A 22,392-nucleotide genomic window follows, 5' to 3' on the forward strand; every position below is an offset into this window, starting at 1 on the left:
TTCTAAATATTGTGAATCCATTCATATTCCTGGTTGTCAACCACTGTTTGTGAAGAACTAGCTGATGGGGAGTAATCCCAGAGGTCCATTGTTCAGCTGCACGCTGTCACAGAGGACTGCAATATCTGTTCACAATACGAAATAATGCAGCGACACTGAGGCTATTTGTCTCATCTTGCCTATACTGGTTCTTTGATAGAGCTACCCAGTTAAACCCATTACCCGTGCCTCCCCTCTTGCACTTTTTTTTTATTCCTTTCAAATATAAATCCAATTTTCTTTTGAGGGTTAGTTTTGAATCTGTTTCTACTAACCTTTCAGGCAGTGCATTCCAGACCATCATAACTTGCTGTGTAAAATAAATGTTTCCTCATGCCTCCACTGGTTCTTTTGCCAATTACCCTGAATCTGTGTCCCCTAGTTACTGACCCTGCTGCCAGTGGAAACAGTTTCTCCTTGTTCACTTCTCGCAAAATCGTATTGAATCTCCCAGTCGTCTTTTGTTTTACTCAAAGGCAAACTGAATCATAGAATCGTTGCATTACAGAAGGAGCCCGTCAGCCTATTGTACCAGCTCTCTGAATGAGCAACTCACCTGCAGTGTTATTCTCCTGCCTTCTCCCCATAAGCCTGCGCCTTGTTCCTTTTCAGGTAACAATCCAATTCCATTGCAAAATTGTCAGTTGAACCTGCGTCCACATGTTGTCAGGCTGTGCATTCCAGATGCTGACTGCCTGCTACATGTAAGAAGTTTCTCCTTGTGTTGCCTTTGCTACTTTTGCCAGTTAGTTTAAATCTGTGCCTTCTAGTTTGCACATTGATGTGAACAGGGAAAAACTGTTTTTCTCTATTTGTTCAATCCAGGTGCCTCATGATTTTAAATACCTCTCCAGGAAACACTCATTCCAGCCTTCTCTTCTCTAGTCCCAATTTCTTCAATCTGTCTTCCTAACAGAAGTTCCTCATGCTTGGAACCATCCTCCTGAATCTTTTCTGCACCCTCTCTGGTGCGTTCACACCTTTACAAAATGTGGTGCCCAGAATTGGATACAATCCAACAGCTGAGGCTGAACTAATGTCTTGTCTGTGTGAAACACATAAGCTCCTTCCAGTTGCTCCTTAAGCCCCTATTAATAAAGCCGAGAATACTGAATGCATTAATCACATTCTCAACCTGTCCTGCCATGTTTAGAGTTTTGCCCTTTGTGGTCTCTTTCCACATTCTTCCTATCAAAGTGAATCACTTCATGTTTGTCAGCATTGAACTTCATCTGCCCCTTATCCACCAGTTGCATTAACTATGTCCTTTTGAAATTCTCTTGAGCTTTCACAATACTTCCATGTTTTATAACATTTGCAAATTTTGAAATTTTGCCCTGTACACCATAATTGAGCTCATTAATATATATCAGGAAAACAAAGGCTCCCAACAGTGATGCCTGGAAACTCCACTGTAAAGGTTCCTCCAGTCTGCAGAGCATTCATTAACCAATGCTCTGGTTCCTGACACTCATGTCCCTTTTATTCAGTGGGCTACAACTTTGCTGACAGGTCTGTTATGTGGTATTGTATCAAGTAGCTTTTGGAAGTCCACATGCACCACATCAACGCTTTTGTCGTCTCTCTGTGTTAACTCCTCAAAACACTCCAGGTTAGTTAAACATGATTCTTTTCCTTATGAAATCAATGCGGCTTTCCTTAATTAACTTCTCCAAATTCTCCACCAGTGTGCCACTTAGGATACATACCTGTGTATTAATCTAAAAGGGATTGTACAATGGAACAAAGTAGCTTTGCGCAAAAATGAAAAATGAAAGGAAGTTTGATCTTTACAAATCCAAAGTTGCTCGTCATTGTTTTAGCTCTTTGCTGTCTCCATGATCTTAAAACAGCAGCTGTAAGGCTAGAAGGGAATTTTAAGAATTACTTGTGAAACATGGACATTGCCAGCTGGCCAGAATTTTTATTGTCTGTCCCAATTTGCCCCTGAGGAGGTGGTGGGGAGCTGCCTTCTTGAACTGCTGCAACCCACCTGCTGTGGGTTAACCCACAGTGTCCTGTGGGAGGGAATTCCAGGATTTTGACCCAGTGACAGTGAGGGAACACTGGTATCTTTCCAAGTTAGTATGGTAAATGGCTTGGAGGGGAACTTGCACTTGTTGGTGTTGCTATGTATCTGTCCTTCTAGGTGGAAGTGGTCATGGGTTTGGGTGGTGCTGTCTGGGGACCTTTGATGAATATGTGCAGTACATCGTGTAGATAGTACACATGCTGCCATTGGTGATGAAGGGAGTGGATGCTTATAAATGTGGTAGCAATCAAGTGGGCAGATGATGTCGGGCTTCCTGAATGTTGTTGGAGCTGCACCATTCAGCCAGGTGGGGAGTATTCCATCACATTCCTGACTTGTGCTGTGTCAATGGTGGACAGGCTTTGGAGAGTCAGCAGGTGAGTTATGTGCTGCAGTATTCCTAAACTCTGACCTGCTTTTCTAGCCACTGTGTTATGTGATGACACTTTCAGGTTCTGGTCAGTGGTAACCCCAGAGACGTTGATAGTAGGAGATTCAGTGATGGTAAGACCATTGAGTGTCAAAGGGCGGTGACTAGATTATCTCTTATAGGAGAGGATCATTATTTGGATTTTTATGGCGCAAATGTTACTTGCCACTTGTCAGCCCAAACTTAGGTATTGTCCAGAACTTGTTCCATTTGAACACGGGCTGCTTCAGTATCTGAGGAGTTGTGAATGGTGCTGAACATTGTGCAATCATCGGCGAATACTCCCACTTTGACCTTATGATGGAGGGAAGGTCATTGATGAAGCAGCTGAAGATGGTTGGGCCTAGGACACTACCCTGAGAAACTCCTGCAGAAATGTTCTGGACCTGAGGTGACTGACCTCCAACAACCACAACCATCTTCCTACCCGTCAGGTACGACTCTAACGAGTGGAGAGTGTTCCTCAGATACCCATTGATTCCAGTTTTGCCAGGGCTCCTTGATGCCACGCTCAGCTGAATGCAGCCTTGATGTCAAGGTCTGTCACTCTCACTTCATATCTGGAATTCAGCTCTTTTGTCCATGTTTGAACCAAGGCTGTAATGAGGTCAGGAGCTGAGTGGCCCTGCAGAATCCAAACTGGGTGTCACTGAGCAGGTGTTGCTTGTTAGCACTTGATGACACCTTCCATCACTTTACTGATGATTGAGAGAGATTCAATTTTCCACATTGTCAATTAGATGCCAGTGTTGTAACTATGCTGGAATAGCTTGGCCAGGGGAGCACAATGCTTCACTACTATAGCTAGAATCACGTCAGGGCCATAGCATTTGTAGTATCCTGTGTAACCAACCATTTCTTGATATCACGTGGAGTGAATTGAATTGGCTGAAGACTGGTATCTGTAATGTGGGGGACCACTGGAGGAGTTTGAAATGGATCATCCACTTCAGCCTTATCTTTTGCACTGATGTGTTGGGTTCTTCCATCATTGAGGACGAGATATTTGTGGAGCCTCTCCCTCCAGTGAGTTGTTTATTTGTCCACCACCAGTCGCAATTGGATGTGGCAGGACTGCAGAGCTTAGATCTGATCTGTTGGTTTTAGGATAGCTTAAATTTGGCTGCTGTTTGCTGTTTGTGCTGTTTGGCATGCAAGCGGTCCAGTTTGGTAGCTTCACCAGGTTGATATTTTTAGGTATGCCCGGTGCTGCTCCTGGCACATCTTGCTGCACTCTCCATTGAACCAGAGTTGATTCCCTGGCTTGATGGTACTGGTAGAGTGGGGGATATGCCGGGCCACGAGCTTACAGATTGTGCTGGAGTACAATTCTGCAGCTGTTGATGGCCCACAACACTTAATGGATGCCTAGTCTTGAGTTACTAGATCTGTTTGAAGTCTGTCCCATTTAGCACGGCGATAGTGCCACACAACCGAGGTTATTTGCAGTGTGAAGATGAGACTGACTGTCCACAAGGACTGTGTGCTGGTTGCTGTTACTGATGCTGTCATGGACATGTGCATCTGCAGCTGGCAGAGTTCTAAGGATGAGATCAAATATGTTTTTCCCTGTTATTGGTTCCCTCACCACCTGCTGCAAACTCAGTCTAGCAGCTATGGCCTGTAGAACATGACCAGCTTGATCAGTAGTACTGCTGCTGAGTCACTCTTGGTAGTGGACATTGAAATCCCCCACCCAGAGTTCATTTTGTGCCTTTGCCATCGCCTCCCCTGACCCTCCATCTGGAGCTGTCCTGGGAGAAAGAAAGAAAATGTTCATTATATAGTGTATTCCACAACAAAACATTTTTGAAGTGTAGAAAACAGTCAATGTTCACACTGCAGGCTCCCACAAACGGCAAAGCAATGATGATCAAACAACTTACTTTGAGTAATGATGGTTGAAGGATAAGTATTGCCTGGGACATTATTGGAAGGCCTCTGCTCCTCTTTGAAATAATGTCAGAGTATCTTTACATCCATGTGAGAAAGCAGACAAAGTCCCTTTGGAAAGGAACCACAACTAGCCATCTAATAGTTCCTCAGTACTAGAGGAGAGTACTAACTGGGATCTTACCCTTAAGATCATAGAATGGGATTTGGCCCACAATCATCTGAGTTAGAGGAAAGAGTACTACCCAATAAGCCAGAACTGACATATGTAAAGAATGAAAGATTTATGCTGCTATCTTTTGTGTGGGTGTGTGGACTGTATTGAATTCTCCACAAAATACTCAAGGAACAATACAATGAAGGGCTAGATTTTATGAGGGACATGTTGTTTGCCTGTCTCTAAGAGAAAGCCTAGTCACAAACTGAGCGACTTTAACAAACAGACTGCCCACAGTGATAATGTGCTGGTGACAGCCTTTTAAGCTCAGCATGGGATTTCTGGCCTTCATTGATCATGTTTTCAGTCTGATCAACCAAAATTGGCAATGTTTTCCAAACTGAAAAAAATGCATGGTTGTGAAAAGCTTGACATAAATGAAAGTTTTCTTCAATTCTCCCAGGAGAGCTCCCAGATTGTGAGCAGTCCCATAATGAAAACAGCATGGTACCATGGGTGGGGGTGGGGGGTGGGGCGCGGGCGGAGGAGGGAATGGGGATAGACACCCTCAGTGGGAAGGGTTTGGGAAGGACCATCAAGCTTTGGAGGCTGGAGGGTGATGGAGAGGGAGGCATTAGGGCTTGGGGTTACCATCTTGGGATGGGTATGTCCAAAATGTGAATTGGTCACAAGCAAAGAAGGCACTCCCCCTTTCCTTTCCACTTTTTCACCAGAGTTGCCCATTCTCACCTGCTTTCCCCTGCTAGCTGCATTATGGCATGGGCATCATTATTTTCAGGTCAATTGACTTGATAACAAGCTTGTTGACGGTAATGAGTTTTTTTTTCGTGAATGGTGGGCAGGCACTGTCATTGACTTTGACATTCACCCAAATAATCTGTGGTGGGAAGTTGGCATGTTGACGTGTGGTTCATGATAATTCACTGGAGTTTAGTAAAGATACCATAGTCTTAGTCTCGTTAGAGGTAGATGACTTGTGGTGAGTTTAACCTGTGGGTCACCACACCTCAGACAAAGCTGAGAAGGTGGGACCTATGTGGAACAAGTATGGAACCCGTGCTGTTGGCTTCACAGTGCATCACAAACCATATGTCCCACCAACTGAGTATCCAAACCCCTCCTGTGTGGAATGGTAGCCATCTTAACGAACACATGTAAAATTTGGCTGGGATGTTATTTAGAGATGGGGGAAATAATCCTGTAATAATTACGCCAACTTCAGTATATTGTGACATCAGCTAAGAATCACTTGGCAAAACTGAAGAAATACTCTGTTTGTTACAATTCATAAAATGTTCCACAGGAAACGTAAACCATTATTTACAAATGTTTTACAATAATGCACCTTACTGCTTCTGCACAGATTCTTCTAGAAGCTGTAGTCAGTCCAGACCCAAAGGCTAGTATTGCAGTTTTTGAAATCAAAATCTCTCCTGGTTACTGTATTGGTAAGTTTATTTAATTACTACAGTAAAATGAGTACCAGGTTGCTGAGACTGATCTTTTATTTGTTAAGTAACTGAAGCCAATGTTGAATACAATGGTTCAAGTAGGGAACAATTGTGTGTCTCAGCAGTTGAGCAAAATTGCCAATGCTTCAGTGGCAATTTTAATTTTAATTTTAATAAGTTCGATAACATATGAAATAGGAGAAGCTCATTTGGCTTATTGAGCCTGCTCTGTCTTTCAATAAGATGCTGGCTGATATTCTGTCTCAACTCCCTCAATGTCCTAAACAATATCGAGCTAATCTTGAATATTTGAAATGACTTTTTTTTAGAAATTTACAAAAGTAATTTAATTTCTGTAGTCTCCATTGCCAAAATAATAAACTATGTATGGCTGTATTAGAACATAGAACATAGAACAATACAGCGCAGAACAGGCCCTTCGGCCCTCGATGTTGTGCCGACCTGTGAACTAATCTAAGCCCTTCTCCCTACACTATCCCATCATTATCCATATGCTTATCCAGGGACTGTTTAAATGCCCCTAATGTGGCTGAGTTAACTACATTGGCAGGCAGAGTGTTCCACGCCCTTACCACTCTCTGAGTAAAGAACCCGCCTTTGACATGTGCCTTAAATCTACCACCCCTCAATTTGTAGCTATACCCCCTTGTACAAGCTGAAGTCATCATCCTCGGAAAAAGACTCTCACTGCCCACCCTATCTAATCCTCTGATCATCTTGTGTGTCTCTATTAAATCCCCTCTTAGCCTCCTTCTCTCCAATGAGAACAGACCCAACCAAGTCTCTCAGCCTTTCTTCATAGGGCCTGCGCTCCAGACCAGGCAACATCCTGGTAAATCTCCTCTGCACCTTTTCCAATGCTTCCACATCTTTCCTGTAATGGGGCGACCATATTCTTGAAGGTTTCCCCAAATAGCCCTTCCTCTCCAACCACCTTGCCTAGTTAAATTGCCAGCTTCCGCCAATCACTAAAGTGTTTGAAGAAATGTAAAAACAAATTACTTTTAGTGCTCTTATAATTTTTTTTCTGATCTTAGTTCCTTGCAGCAGTGTGCAGGAGACTGCAGTGTAATCCTGGAGGGTTGGCAATGCCTGTTGCTGACCCAACTTGGATATACTTCAGGTGCCCACAAGGCATGGATTGCAGAATTTTGGGATGTTTTACACCTATCCTGTGTTTCAGTTGCAAGAGGCAAATGGATCCACTTTCTATATCAGAGTTTAGGCTTGATTCTAAACTTGATTTTACTCTGCATGCAGCACTGATATTTGATTTCATGAAGTGTTATCACAATTACAGTGTGTACCTTTGAAGAGAATCACCTTTGCGGCTATAACAACAGGTGGAACCCAAATCTCAACTGGCTTGTTGGTGGAGGTTCAGTTCGAGATTCACCCACAAACCTACCAACTGATCATACATTGGACAATGAGCAAGGTATGTTTTCTATCACTTAAATATTTCTGATGGACTAAAACAAAATCTGTTTTCACTTCTGAAAGGCTGCTAAAATATTTTCATGAAATTTATCATACAGAGCAGGAACAGGCCGTTCAACTCATCATGCTGGTTCTTTGAAGGAACTGTTCAATTAGTAGTACATGCTGTTCTATTACAGAAATCTCACTGATCTGCTTCTTTTATCGTCTCGAAGCCTGAATTGGTCAGAGTGCAATCTTCCAGATTATCTTTTTCTCCTTATTGACCAGTGTTTCTCCAACATTTTTCCTTGCTTCCTCCTGAAGGTTGCATGAATCTGTATGAGATCAGGGTGTGTGGTATTGATGATAGGAATGAGAGTCTCTTCATGATGCCCCAGCCAACATCAATGTAGACTTGACTGTATCGATTAGTTAATCTTCTCCTGGTACCCTTATTTTCCGTGGGCGTGTAAGTAACAACATTATTTGAACAAATAAAATGATCTCTGTCTTTGTACTACAACATGAGTAATATGATTGTAAGAAATATGTGCAGGAGTAAGTCAATTGAAACTTGAACCCGTTCTGCGGAATTGACTAATGCAGCGATAACAGCTGTTCTAATGTATGTTAACTTCACTTTACAGTCATTCTGCATAATCCTGGGCTGTCATGTCCATTCATTTTTGTCTAACTCAGCATTGAATATATTTTTATATGGGGGTTGGGTGAGGTAAAAGCAGTTGGTGTTGTCTGTATGGACTTCAGTAAAGCCTTTGACAAGGTCCCTCATGGCAGACTGGTGCAAAAGTTTAAGTCACAGGGTATCAAGGGTGACCCGGCAAGATGGATACAGAACTGGCTTAGTCATAGGAGATAGAGGATAGCAGTGTAAAGATGTTTTTAGGAATAGAGGGCTTTGACTAATGGTATTCCACATGGATCAGTGCTGGGACCTCTGCTGTTCGTGATCTGCATTAATGATTTGGAGGGAAATGTGGCTGGTCTAATTGGATGATATAAAGATTGGTGGAGTTGCTGATAATGAGGAGGATTATGAGAGGATACAGCCTGATAAAGTTGGAGGCATTTGCAGAAAAACAGTGGCTGGAGTTTAATCTGGACCAATGTGAGGTGATACATTTTGGAAGGTTGAGTACAGGTGGAAATTATACAATGAATGGAGGAATCCTTATGAGTATTGATATGCAGAGGGGGCTGGGTGTGCAGGGTCCAAGATCACTGAAGGTAGCAGCGCAGGTAGATAAGGTGGTTAAAAAAGGCCTATAGCATGCTTGCCTGCATTGCAACAGGTATTTTTGAGTATAATTATAGGCAAATTATGCTGCAGCTTTATAGAACTTTAGTTAGGCCATACTGGGAATATTGTGTACAGTTCTGGCCACCTCACTACCAGAAGCATGTGGATGCTTTGGAGAGAGTACAGAAAAGGTTTACCAGAATGTTGCCTGGTATGTGGGATTTTAGCTATGGAGAAAGGTTGGATAGACTGGGTTTGTTTTCACTGGAACACAGGAAGATGAGGCGTGACCTGATAGAAGTTTATAAGATTGTGAATGGCATGGGTAGAGTGGAAAGTATGAGGCTTTTCCCCCCAGGTGGCGAGGCAAAGCACTATGGGAAACAGGTTCAAGGTACAAGGTGGAGGGGAGTTTAAAAGACAGATGTGTGAGGCAGGTTTTTCACACAAAGGGTGGTGAGTGCCTGGCATGCGTTGCCAGAGGACTTGGTGGAAGCAACACAATGGCAGCATTCAAGAATCACCTGGACAAATCTATGAGTGGCAAGGGAATAGAGGGATACGGATCCTGTAAGTGAAGATAATTTCAATATGGAAGAACAAACTGCGGTGACGTGAGCTTGGAGAGCTGAAGAGCCTGTTCTTGTGCTGTATTTTTTTTTGTTCTTTATAAAGACTCAGCTTCCATGGCTGTCTGCGCGACAAAAATACAAACAGTAACGATCCAAATTTTTGCCCACTCACCTCATCTAATATTGCTGAAGAGTCTTTGTGTGCTCCTCACGTCTTACTTTTGTATCTATCTGTGCATCATCATCAAATTTGATGACAATTCAGTTGATTCGGTCATCTAAATCACTGATATAGATTGTAAATAGTTTAGTTCACTGATCCCTATGCATCTCACTGGCTACAGTTTGCCAAATGGAAAATAACTAGTTCACTGGTATTTCCTGTTAGTTAGCCAGTCCTCTATTAATGCTAATCTATCACCCACACACCATATTTTCTCATCTTGTGCAGTGACTTTTTTAAACTGTGTTATGGAATCTGCTTAGACCATTTCTACCAATTCCCCTTTATCCTCCGTATAGTCTGTATCCTCAAGAGAACTTTAACATGTTTGTCAGACTCAATTTCCTTTTCACAAAATTGTGTTAACTTTGCCTGCTTAGGATTTTCTGAATGTGCTGCAATGACTTCTTTGGAAAAATGCTAGAATGCATTATCAATGACAAATGCTTGGATAACTTCCAGCTTTCCGTCTCCCTCTGTTATTATATTTATGATTTCTAAGTCACTTTGAGGTGCCATGTTATTCAGCCACTATAAGGAAAGGAAAGTTGTCCTAGATTAATTCCAATGTGAATTGGAATGTCAAGGGAAAATGTACCCTAGATCAACTTTGTTTTAGCATGAAATAAAAATAAATTACCTCAGCTCTCAATAAACTTGTGGTGGATGAAGTGTACAACAACTTTCAGGATGCAGAAGTCTGTCATGCATTATATCATTGACAGCTGGCAGGAGCACAGAACTGCCGCAGTGGGGGACCATCCAGAAAAACATTCTGACCACATATGAATAAAGTATTGTATGTTAAAGAACAAACATCAGTTAGGCGCACAGACCATCACAGATCTGCAGGAAAGTAATACCGTTGACATCTGTAACTAAACAATGGCATAAATACTTCTCAAGAAGTATTTTCTCCTAGCAAAACACATGATGACTCCCAAAACCAAGAGAAAATGCCAAAGGATGATTGTCATATGGCTTTAGGTAAACCGTTGAATTCGTGATGAAGGACTGCAATTATGTGGAGGATGTTGTGTTGTTTCTCTTTTAGCAGGAAAGGATAAAGGGAGATGAGGTGTTGGAAATTACAATGAGTTCTAATAGTTTAAGTAATAGAAACTGTGTTGAATGGCAGAAGGATCAGTAACGGGAGGACACAGATTTAAGGCAATTGGCAAAAGTACCAATGGGAGATGAGGAGAAATTTTCCTTTGCTGCAAATTGGTATAATCTGGAATGCAGAAAAGGGCATTGGAAACAGATTATTAGTAATATTCCAAAAATACTTGGATTAATACTGGAAGAGAAAAACATGCAAGACTGTGGGAAGGAGTAGTGGGGTGCAACTAATTGGCTGACTCTTTCACTGAGCTCGCATGGACACTTTGGGCTGAATGTCCTCCTTCTGTGCTGCCTGATTCTATAATTCAGTGGTCAGTAGAGTCCAATATTCAATAAGCCACTGTATTCTGTTATATTTTGATATTAATAAAGATTAATAAATATTAAAGAGCTATAGAAAATGGACTAAAGTAAAATTTATTAAAACATTAGAAGGGTCAACTTTTATTCTGATTATGAATGGGGGGAGTAGGGTGCATCCAGGTAGGCACTGATCTCTCAACCAAATGTCTTATTGCCACAAACAAGGGTGGAAACTCACCGACAGAAAAAAATTAGATGTCTATTTAAAAGACAATGCAATGTCAGTAAGGAAGAAACTCAGAAGTATTTGACAGATGGGATTAGTTTAGAATGGCATAATGGTCGCCCCAGACGTGGTGGGCCGAAGGGCCTGTTCCTGTGCTGTACTGTTCTGTGTTCTACGTAAAACTCAAACCAGTGAGTTTGTTCTTAATCAGTCCAGTCAAAACACCTCCCCCTCCAAACCTTCAGTGAATCATCATTTAATTTGTTTTGCTTGAGATTGAATGAGTATTTCTGGTGCCAGTTGGGTAAGCATTGGTGCATGATTATTGGGTTTTATTGAATTGTAATGCCACTCATGACATATGACTTTGTTCCGAAAATTATCCCAGAGAGCTTTGGTTTCTCTCTCTCCCCTCGACTGTGTCAGTGTGATATTCAAGGGTGTTTTTAATATGATTTCTGACAGTGGCCATGCTGGAGCTGTAGCATGTATTCACCTAGAATAAAATGGAATCTAGCTTTGTGAATGAGGCAAGCAACATTACAGCAACAAGCAACTGTAATGCGTCAGTTTAGACTTTCAAACCAGATTAACAGGGCGTGGTATTAGCCACAGTGCAGTAGAGCGCAGCATTGTTATTCAGAATGGTAAAGGTTGGTGAATTGGTTAAGAAATGTTTGTGTACTTGTCATTACTTTATGGAGAAATTATTTTTGTTTAACAACTATTATTGAACAGCAGGGAGATTGCTGTTTGTGTTTAAATCAATGACTTATTTTCTAGGAATTTCCAAAGTGGGTTCGTGGTTAAACAACTCCATCTGTGTTTGTGTGTTAGTCAGCAGCAAGAGAGTAAATTGCATGTCGTGCCAGAGGAAAGAATGATGTTTCCATTCATGAATTAAGATGCGAGTGTTCTATTCTGTGTGTTGCGTGATGATTTTGTGATGTGCAGCCATTGCAAAAGAAATAAAACTAAGGAACCCTCGAATGAGAATGTGACAACATGAATTATGAAGAACATAGCAATTAAAGAATATACAGTACAGAAATAGACCAGTCATTCCAACTTGTCTATGATGGTATTTATGCTTCTGAAGAGCCTACTGTCACTCCTCTTCATTCTCTATCAACATATTCTTATGTTCCTTGTTTTTTAGCTTCCCCTTCAATGCATCTGTTCTTTCCACTTACTCATGAGTTTCATTCTCTCTGGCTGAAGTAGATTCTCCAGAATTTCCCATTGGATTTATTAGTGACTGTCTTAGCTTAATGTCCCCTAATTCTGGATGTCCTCATAAGTGGAAACTATAAACAATTCTAAGCAGGTTAGAGGGATTTAAGTCAAGATGTACTTCTATTCTTTTATGATGAGAGTTTATTGACTTCTGCAGTTTTACCCCTCTCATTCCACCCTCGGTGTTATACATGCTCCTCATGTACAAATGCTCAGACACCAGATAGCCAACACCTGTTTTCTTCTTAACCTGAAATAAAGACATTAACAAATTTAACAATGTACTTAACCAGATATAAACAAAATCACTTCTTATAAAAATCAAAATGTTAAATGTATTCTTTCCAAAAGTAATGTGTTTTTCACTTATGTTGCACATAATAATATGACCACCTCTAACAGATCCCACATTCCATGTTCTTTTAAATAATTTATTTTTCACATATTGAAATAATTATGAAGCAATTAAAGAAAAAAATCAATGTCCTTATGAAATTTTGCACGTTCTCATTTCAGTCTTCCATGTTCTCATCATAACACAATAAGTATGTCTTTGAGAATACGAGTCAGTTCTGATATAACTCATGTTTCTTCAATGCAAATTGGTTTTAACGTGATTGAAGGATTATGGAACGCTATTTGTAGCACACAAACTTTCCCCACTTTTAATGTCTATAACGCAATTCTGTCTCCATCACTTTAAAAGTCGCACTTATTGCGCAATTTTCTTATATTGTGAAGTCGCACGAGAATGGAACTATCGCGTTATATCAGAATTGACTGTGTTTCTTAGGGCAAACGTTTCTCTTTGTAAAATAGTCTGACAGTTGGTGACTACCCTATTTTAGTTTAAAGATCTTTTCAACATTCCTTCATGTTAAGTAAGGTCAATTCACAAAGTTTTGTCTGCATCACTCTTTGGCAAATGAACATTATTCCAGAAATAATGATTATCCATGTAACATTCCAGAGGCAAATTGTTCTCAGATTGCTCCTTGTCTAATTTTTTGAAGGAAACCTTCAAAACCTATACCTGATCGAGGTGTACAAGGTAATGAGAGACATGGATAGAGTCAATAGCCAGAGACTTTTCCCCAGGGCAGGATTGACTGCCACGAGGGGTCATAGTTTCAAGGTGTTAGGAGGAAGGTATACAGGAGATGTCAGAGGGAGGTTCTTCACCCAGAGAGTTGTGAGCACATGGAATAGTTTGCCAGTGGTAGTCGTGGAAGTGGAGTCATTAGTGACATTTAAGCGACTTCTGGACATGCACATGGACAGCAGTGAATTCTGGGGAATGTAAATTAGGTTATTTTACTTTTGGATTAGGATTATTCCACGGCACAACATCATGGGCCGAAGGGCCTGTACTCTGCTGTACTTTTCTATAAGGACACCTCTGCACCAATTGCTTTTACCAGTACCAGTATTTCAGCAAATAAAGGTACTTTTAACTACCCTTCCATTTTCTCGACTTCCCAGAAGAAATATCTATGTTTATTGTTCTTTACAGCCAAGAATATAATAACCCCTCCATCCTGGCATATCCATCTGGAAGACCAGGATGTGAAGCATCTATAAAAATGTCTAGCTTTATAAATTCTGGATCACCCAAAGCCGGAAACTTGAGTGTGGCATTTCTTGGATTTAATTTCTTTCATAAAAACATAAGAAATAAGAGCAGGGGTAGGCCATTCACCATTCAGGCCTGCCCTGGCATTGTATAAGATCATGGCTGATCTACCCCAGGGCTCAACTCTTCTTTCATGCCAGTTCTTTTTAGCTCTCAACTCTTCAATATTTCAAAAATCGGTTGACCTCCTCTTTAAATACTTCCAGTTGATCTTGCCTCCACGGCTCTGAGGTAGCAAATTCCAGATATTCACCACCATCTGGAAGAAGAAATTCCTTCACATCTCAGTTTTAAATGCATAACCCCCTAATTCTATATGTCCCTAGTTTGAGGTTCCCGAACAATGGAAACATCTTCTCAACATCTACCATGTCAGGTCCCCTTTTAAATCTTATATGATCCCATCTCATTCTTCTAAACTTTCATGAATAAAGGCCAAACTTGCTCAGCCATTCTTGATAACTCAGCCATTTCATCCCAGGAACCAGCCTGGTGAATCTCTTTTGAACTGTCTCCATTGCCGGTATATCCTTTCTTAAATACAGGAGCCAAAGCTTAACACAACACTCCAGGTGTAGCCACAGTACAGTTGGAACAAAACTTCCCTGTTTTTAAATTACAGGCCCCAAACAATAAAGGCTAAACTGTACTTGTTGTCGTCATTACTTGCTGCACCTGCATGCTAATATTTTGTGTATCATGCACAAGAATGCACTTGTTTGGAATCCCACTCCATTTAAAACGTAATCTGCCTTTTGATTCTTCCCACTAAAGTGCATGACTTTACACTTGCATACATTAGCCTCTGGTTGCCACATTTTTGCCCACTTGCTCAACTGTTGATATCCCCTTGCAGATTTTATGTCCTTATCACAAAATGCGCCCCCATCTAATTTTGTATTGTCAGCAAATCTGGAGATGTCACACACTGCCCCCTCCTGTGGGTAATTAAAAAGATGGTAAATAATTGACACCCTATGTCTGATCCTCGAGGCACTTCACTAGTTGCACCTTTCCGACCTAAAAAAGAGCCATTAATCTCACCTCTGTATCTTCTGTGTATTAACAAATCCTCAATCCATGCTAATATATTACCCGCAACACTGTGAGCTCTCATTATATGCACTAATCTTTTATGCAATACCTTATCAAATGCTTTTTGAAAATGCAAATATAATACGCCACTGGTTCACCCTCTGCCTATTATATCCTCAAAGAACTCTAGCAAATTTGACAATGTGGTTTCCTCTTCACAAAATGATATTGGCTCTGTTTGTCTTGTTAAACCTTCCTAAATGCCTTGGGGGGGCTGTTTCTTCCGAGGTAATGAATTTTGACATTTTCCCAATGACAGATGTTAGGCTAACTGGCTTATGGTTTCCTACTTTTTCTCAGCCTCCCTGATGCAAGAGCTTCCCAATGAAACACTTGATTTATTTTTATTTCTTGCCAATCTACTTACATAAATTTTCTTCCCTTTTTATTAGTTTTTTAGTCATTTGCAGCTGGTTCCTAAAAACAAAACCCAATTCATCACTACACTGATAGGGTAGTACTGTTAACAAAGGAAGCTATGTCCCTGTCCTTCTTGCTTATTTTTCTGGAACATTGAATACCCTTGAATATTGATTTTTGGATCCTGGTCACACTGCAACCATGTCTCTATAATTGCTATCAAATTACATTGAGTTATTTCTATTTGTGCTACAAACTCTTCTAGTTTTATGAATACTTCATACAAATGGATAAGGAACCTTAAGCCCTGTTTTTTTTTAGTGATTACTTCATCTCTGGTTCAAATATCTGCTGTACTTTGCTGCTTTTATTTTCTGCCCCTCCCTGTCACACTTTAACGATCATTTGCCTCTTTGCTATCTCTGCACTTCTCCTCTCTGGTTTCTTTTTGATTTTTTTTAGTCTTCCCTTCAATTGACTTCTTCCTACCCCAGTAATTAATTATCTACAACCTAGTTATATGTTTCATCAGCACACCAGCCCCAGTGTGGTTTAAATGAAACCCAGTCAAAAGATCAGCTCTCTGTTTCTCCATTATTGGTAGCAGTGCCCCACCAATTGGAGCCTATTTCTCCACACCTATCTTTGAGCCACTTATTTACCTCTCTCATCTGACTTACTCTAAGCCAATTTACACACGGCTTAGGTCGTAATCTAGAGGTTCCTACCTTTGTGATTCTGCTTTTTAATTTAGCCCTGAGCTGCTCATAATCCATCAGCAGAACCTGTTTCGCAATGCTACCTACACCATTGGTACTGCGGTGGATCATGACACCTGGATCCTCCCCCTCCCATTCCAAGTTTCTCTCCATCCAGAACAGATGTCTCATACTCAAAGGCAACAAAAGTCTTTGGAATGCTCTGTCTTTGCTGCAGAGGGCAGCAGCTTTTGCCCAAATTATGCCACACCCATTTAATGATTCATTTCCCTTTCCCTGGCGCTCTATTTTGGTGCTGTTGTTAAATTTTTCACCCTCCTTGCAGCCTGCGCCTTCATCCAAACTAAAAGCAAGAACTGGCTGGGCAAAGGCTGCTAAACTCTACATCTCAATATCTGCCTTACTGCAGTCACACCGTCCTGTCTCTGACCACAGACAGCCCTGATGTAATTAATCTAAGGGCAGTGACTGTTTCCTGAGATGCCACTGTTCAGGCCACCTTTCCCCTTCCTGGTGTCTCAGTGTCCACAGCTCAGACACTTGCTTAGCAACTCGGAACCAAAATTCTTTATGTAGGCACAAATTTGGCTGCCAATTTTGATGTTTAATATTTGAAAAGTGAATTTTCTAACTGTACTGTGCAGCTGTAATCACACCTGGACTGACCTATCCCCTCCCTACCTCCCCACCTATACTCTCTCCACCTATCTTCTTTACTCTCCATCTTCGGTCCGCCTCCCCCTCTCTCCCTATTTATCCCAGTTCCCTCTCCCCATCCCTCTCTCTGATGAAGGGTCTAGGCCCGAAACGTCAGCTTTTGTGCTCCTGAGATGCTGCTTGGCCTGCTGTGTTCATCCAGCCTCACATTTTATTATCTTGTAATCATACCTATTGATTTAAACCACTTGATCAGTTGAAAAGATGCAACATCAATACTTACAATCACCTGGGTTAGTAGGAACTGCCGATGCTGGAGAATCTGAGATAACACATGTTATCTCACTTATAATCACCTATTTTCCTGTGATGTTATACTGCAGGCATGACAGTTGAAATAAGTTGAAGGGGCTCTCTGGTGCTGTTTCTTTTAATCTCCTGCTGTTGCTGCCCTTCTCTTACAGGCCTTGTCACCCAGTCTGCTTCACTGTGGTGTTGGTCTGCTGCACACCCCTCAAGTAAACTTGTTTCAGCAGTTCCAATATGTCATAACTGGTATCTGATCTTGTCTGACTACACAATCCGTTCAACTGACTATTCGAACGTTTTAATTAAGTTTCTACCATGGCTGAAGGATCCAGTTTTTATAAGAACCTGCCTCTATTATTAAGGTGCACTTGATTTGTTCTAAGTTAAACTCTTGATTGCTGGTCACTCCTAACTTGTTCAGCTTGCTAACTAATCCTGCTAAAGGCCCCTGAAGTTTTAGTCCCAAGCCTAATTTCCTTTTTATTGTATATACCACAAATTGTTCAAATTTTGCATAACCTCACTATTAAAAAATCATCAGTGTGGCATAACAGTGCCTGCTACTTTCTGTGCATGACACTAACCAAAGATTACTTTTAACTGTACACAGTCCGATTCCAACAGGATGGATCTAACTGGGGAAGCACGGTGGCTCAGTGGTTAGCACTGCAGCCTCACAGCACCAGGGACCCGGGTTCGATTCCAGCCTTGGGCGACTGTCTGTGCAGAGTTTGCACATTCTCCCTGTGTCTGCGTGGGTTTCCTCCAGGTGCTCTGGTTTCCTCCCACGGTCCAAAGATGTGCAGGCTAGGTGGATTGGCCGTGCTAAATTGCCCATAATGTTCAGGGGTGTGTGGGTTATGGGGGGCGATGGGCTTGGGTGGGATGCTCCAAGGGGCAGTGTGGACTTGTTGGGCCGAAGGGCCTGTTTCCACACTGTAAGATATCTAATCTAATCTAACTGTGAAGTATCACGTTCTTAATGGATCATTCACCCCATAGAACACAGTTGTTTATTTTAATCATTTCCCTTCTGTAGTGATTGGAACCAAGTGGATCTTATTGACTGTGAGTTCCTTGATTGGGGTTGTTAATCTGGGCCAACTGGGGAGCCCTGGCTGACAGATATGAACAGGGGATTTAGGATCTCCTCAGTTCAGGGAGTGATTCAGAGGTAGCTGGCTACAGCCAGTGTACTGTGCACGTGTTACTAAAGGGTGACTTGGCGATAGGATATTGGCCTCTGTGCGGTTACTTCAACTTTTGTCTCCAACTTCTTTAAGTGGCTTCAAAAAGATCCCCCTTCGGAAAAATTTGCCCCTTGCGATAATGGTGCTTTTATATCATTCACAGGAATATTTTGTAAAGACTGAAAAAATGTTTAGGCTTGCTTTTCTTGGTGTATGGGAATCGACAATAATAATTTGGACACTCAGTTTCTCTTAGAAACTCCAACCATTAGTTTGGCTTTAGCCTTGTATACTGTCAGGAAGCACTTTTTTGGTGCATATCTACCTGGGTGATAACCCTGCCTGTCCTGCGCTTCAGTGTATATATGCCAAGTTCTTTCCCACTTTCCAACACTTTGTTTGACCATTCTTTGTCAACTTAGTTTCTAAATTGTTAGTAACAACTAAACCTTGCTAATAAAGTTTTCTATTTCGTCTGGTATTCCTGACCTGTTCCATAGCCTTCGATCTGCTGAAACTGTATGCTCTACTTGCCTGCCTATCTTGTTCCAGACTACTTCAAGATCTCCCCATCCTATGATCTGAGTTCCTTTTGCCAGTCTGACATTCCCTTGGACCACTTCACATTCAGAACTTGCCCTGTCTTTCCTGGCCTTCCACATTTTTACACCATTTTACCAATCTATAGTTCTTGCCCTCTATCTGTTACCTTTTACATTTAGCCAATCCTTGTACTTGCCAATGCCTTTCCCTGCCCTCTCTGAAATGGTGACATTCCCCATTCACTGGCTCCTTCTGGAAGTAATGTGCCACATGCTAGCAGTTGTCCAGTGAAACAAATATCCTTCATTTGTTCTTCAGTGTCACTGTATCCGTTTTGAGACAGCCTTTAATCATCAGAATCTACTCCTTGTCATTGTCGAACAAACATCTGCGCAGTTTCCAGGATGTCTCATCACTAATACTTGCTGGACTCTGCAAGTGTGTAATCAGTGCCAATTAGTTTTGAGGAATGTTCTCAACAATCAGTTTGATTGCTATCGTATCGAATGACTGTTCTTCCAACACTATCTCAAAGCTGACCCAAACTTTTCTGCTCTCACTAGCCTTCTGTTTTCTAACGTACCCTGATCCCTGGATTAATTGTTTTTGAAAAAGCATTCTATTTCTGATGATTTTGCATGATGATGGAAAGCGTTCCAAATTTTCTGAAATCTCAGCCTTTGTGAAAACCCTTCTCTGTGCATGAAAAACATTCAGGTGCTTGTAAAAAGTGGAGCTAATTGTAATCCCTTCCCATGTGAGGGGATGATCATTTATTGCTGAAGGAATTTTTGGATTTTTCACAAAAACAAATTGATATTGATTGTAGCCCTCAACCATCTGCGGTGAGTTATTTGCATTGACTACCCATGCCAGGGCAGATGTTAGTTGAGAACTTGATTGCTAAAGTTTTATGAATCATCTATTATTGCATGTTTTTTTTATAAACTCCATTACTAGAGGGGCTTTCTGCTGCTGTATTCATTATGACGTTGTTCATATTTTCACATATCATTGGCAAATTCCACGACTGCCAGTTAGGAATTTAGCTGGTTCCCTGTGCAATTCTTCACTATCATGCCCACAATCATCTTTCTCTTTTCTAGTTATTATTATAGACTGACTAAATGTCATTACCAAAATCGCATTGTCATGCAGACAAATTGCTAGATGAAAATATTTGTTACCCTTATCCCATATCTTAAAGTTCATTGCTAAAACATCAATAAAATCTCTTGCTAATGGTAGATTCACTACAAAGTGTGATGGTGTCTTTCTACATTCTTTTTACATATATCTTATGTATTGCTAATCTATCTGTAAGTTTGGTGTATACTTCTTGGCCCTTACTCCTGCATCATTTAGTCAGAATTTTTGACCTGTGAAAATCTGGATGGGCAAACTGCCGATGTAGTATTGAAGCAATTGGCTTTTTTTTCTATATTCCTTGATGTAATGCTTCTTTAAGATGTTTATTATACAAGTTAGGTTTCATTAAAGGGAAACAATAATGAAATGAAATCTACAGTTCTTCCAAAAACAATTGCCTTGCCATGTTCCATACCTAGTTTTGTTTGAGCATTTTCTAAACAGAATGTTCACAAATAAGGTAATTCAGTTGATACCACATCTATGCTATAATGAAGTGATTTTACATGGAATTGCTACCTTGTTCATTGACTTAGATGTATTATCATCCCTGAACCTGAAGCGTATATCATTCTCTAATTCCTTACCTTACTTTGGTCCTCATTATTTTCATAATCAGGGGAATGCATCAACTAATCAACTCCACACACTGGATACACATTCACTGTCCAACAAAGCACAGTTGAATGTATTTGCAACTATTTGTTACTGGACTGAAGCTATTTGTGACCATTGCAATTCCTCCTGCCTGATCAGTATCACCCTAAACTCCTTTTGAAACTGTTGTGTTGAATGTCACTTGGCCAAACTTGTTGTTCCATTCAGGATGACGTTTAGAGTCAATGAATGAAACACCTGTTGACCGTTCCTGCCCATTCCTGAGGTTCATTCATGTCTCATCGTTCCACAATTCCTGGCGTCTGTCATAAATACCAGAGATGTGTCTCAAGAACTAAGAGCAGGAGTAGGCCATCCGGCCCCTCGAGCCTGCCCCGCCATTCAATAAGATCATGGCTGATCTTTTTGAGACTCAGCTCCACTTACCCGCCCACTCACCATAACCCTTAATTCCTTTACTGTTCAAAAATCTATCTAGCCGTGCCTTAAAAACATTCAGCGAGGTAGCTTCAACCTCTTCAATGGGCAGGAATTCCACAGATTCACAACCCTTTGGGTGAAGAAGTTTCTCCTGACCTCAGTCCTACATCTGCTTCCCTTTATTTTGAGGTAATGCCCTCTAGTCCTAGTTTCACCTGCTAGCACAAACAACCTCCCTGCCTCCACCTTATCTATTCCCTTCATGAACTTATCTATTTCTATAAGATCTCCCCTCATTCTTCTGTATTCTAATGAGTATAATCACAGTCTACTGAGTCTCTCCTCATAATCCAACCCTGTCAACTCTGATTTTATGATTTAATGATTTTATGTTTCTTCTTTCTTATTGACTCTTGTGCCCTATATCTGGATGGTCTTGATGGCCACTGCAATTGAAAATCCTCCATTCTTTGTGTTATTTCTAATGATGCCATGGTGACATAAAAGCTGCTGGCAGTTATTGTTTCAAAGGCTTCTGACATCTTTTTCAACAGCCTGTTCTTTCTGAAAAACTAGTTCCAGATTATACCAGGACTGTCTCCACTTTTGACCCTTCATAATCCAACAGTTTAAAGGCAAACACTGAGTTAGCAATCTTCAAGTATAACTTTTGCAATCCTGAAAATAATCTGTTCAGTTCCATTCTGTAGTCTTCTGTGGAATATCTAGCCTGTTTCTGACCATGTCTCATTTCATTTAGTGCATTATCTTCTAAATTTTGTCTATAATTTTGACAGAATTTCAAAACTGACGTGTGTCCAATTGGTGTGCCTCCAACTCTGGGAATACTTTAAATCTGATCTTACTCCTAGTAGGAAGCGAAAGTGCCAAGTTCACCTTGTTTTTTTGCGGGTGAAGATGTAATCTAATTTCACATATCCGCTTATTTTTCTATTGATCATGAGTTTCAACTTCGCAAAACATATCCTAACATTTTATAAATGTTTTCAGCCATTTTTCTCCAAAATAACTTTGATAACAAACTAAAAACCAGAAGAACTGCGGATGCTGTAAATCAGGAACAAAAACAAAGTTGCTGGAAAAGCTCAGCAGGTCTGCCAGCATCTGTGGAGGAGAAAACAGAGTTAACGTTTCGGGTCCGGTGACCCTTCCTCAGATGACAAACTTCTGTTTGAAACAAACCTTTGTTTCCGATGACCACCTTTAGGCTTACTATTGGTGGACTCTAAGCCAATTGGAGAGATTGAAATCCAGGCACAGATATTT

General features: G+C 41.0%; 1 protein-coding gene across 4 annotated transcripts in view; it reads left to right on the plus strand.

Annotated features, from left to right (window-relative positions):
- mamdc2a (MAM domain containing 2a) overlaps window positions 1-22,392 on the plus strand; it is a 117,376-nt gene that overhangs the window by 30,536 nt on the left and 64,448 nt on the right. For all 4 annotated transcript variants that reach the window (XM_048528314.2, XM_059644060.1, XM_048528312.2 and 1 more), the window contains 2 exons: window positions 5,936-6,020; window positions 7,345-7,482. In XM_048528314.2, the coding sequence (XP_048384271.1) occupies window positions 5,936-6,020; window positions 7,345-7,482 (223 nt within the window). The remainder of the gene's footprint in view (window positions 1-5,935; window positions 6,021-7,344; window positions 7,483-22,392) is intronic.

This window comes from Stegostoma tigrinum, chromosome 3 (genome assembly GCF_030684315.1).
Source record: "Stegostoma tigrinum isolate sSteTig4 chromosome 3, sSteTig4.hap1, whole genome shotgun sequence".
NCBI classification, from domain to species: domain Eukaryota; kingdom Metazoa; phylum Chordata; class Chondrichthyes; order Orectolobiformes; family Stegostomatidae; genus Stegostoma; species Stegostoma tigrinum.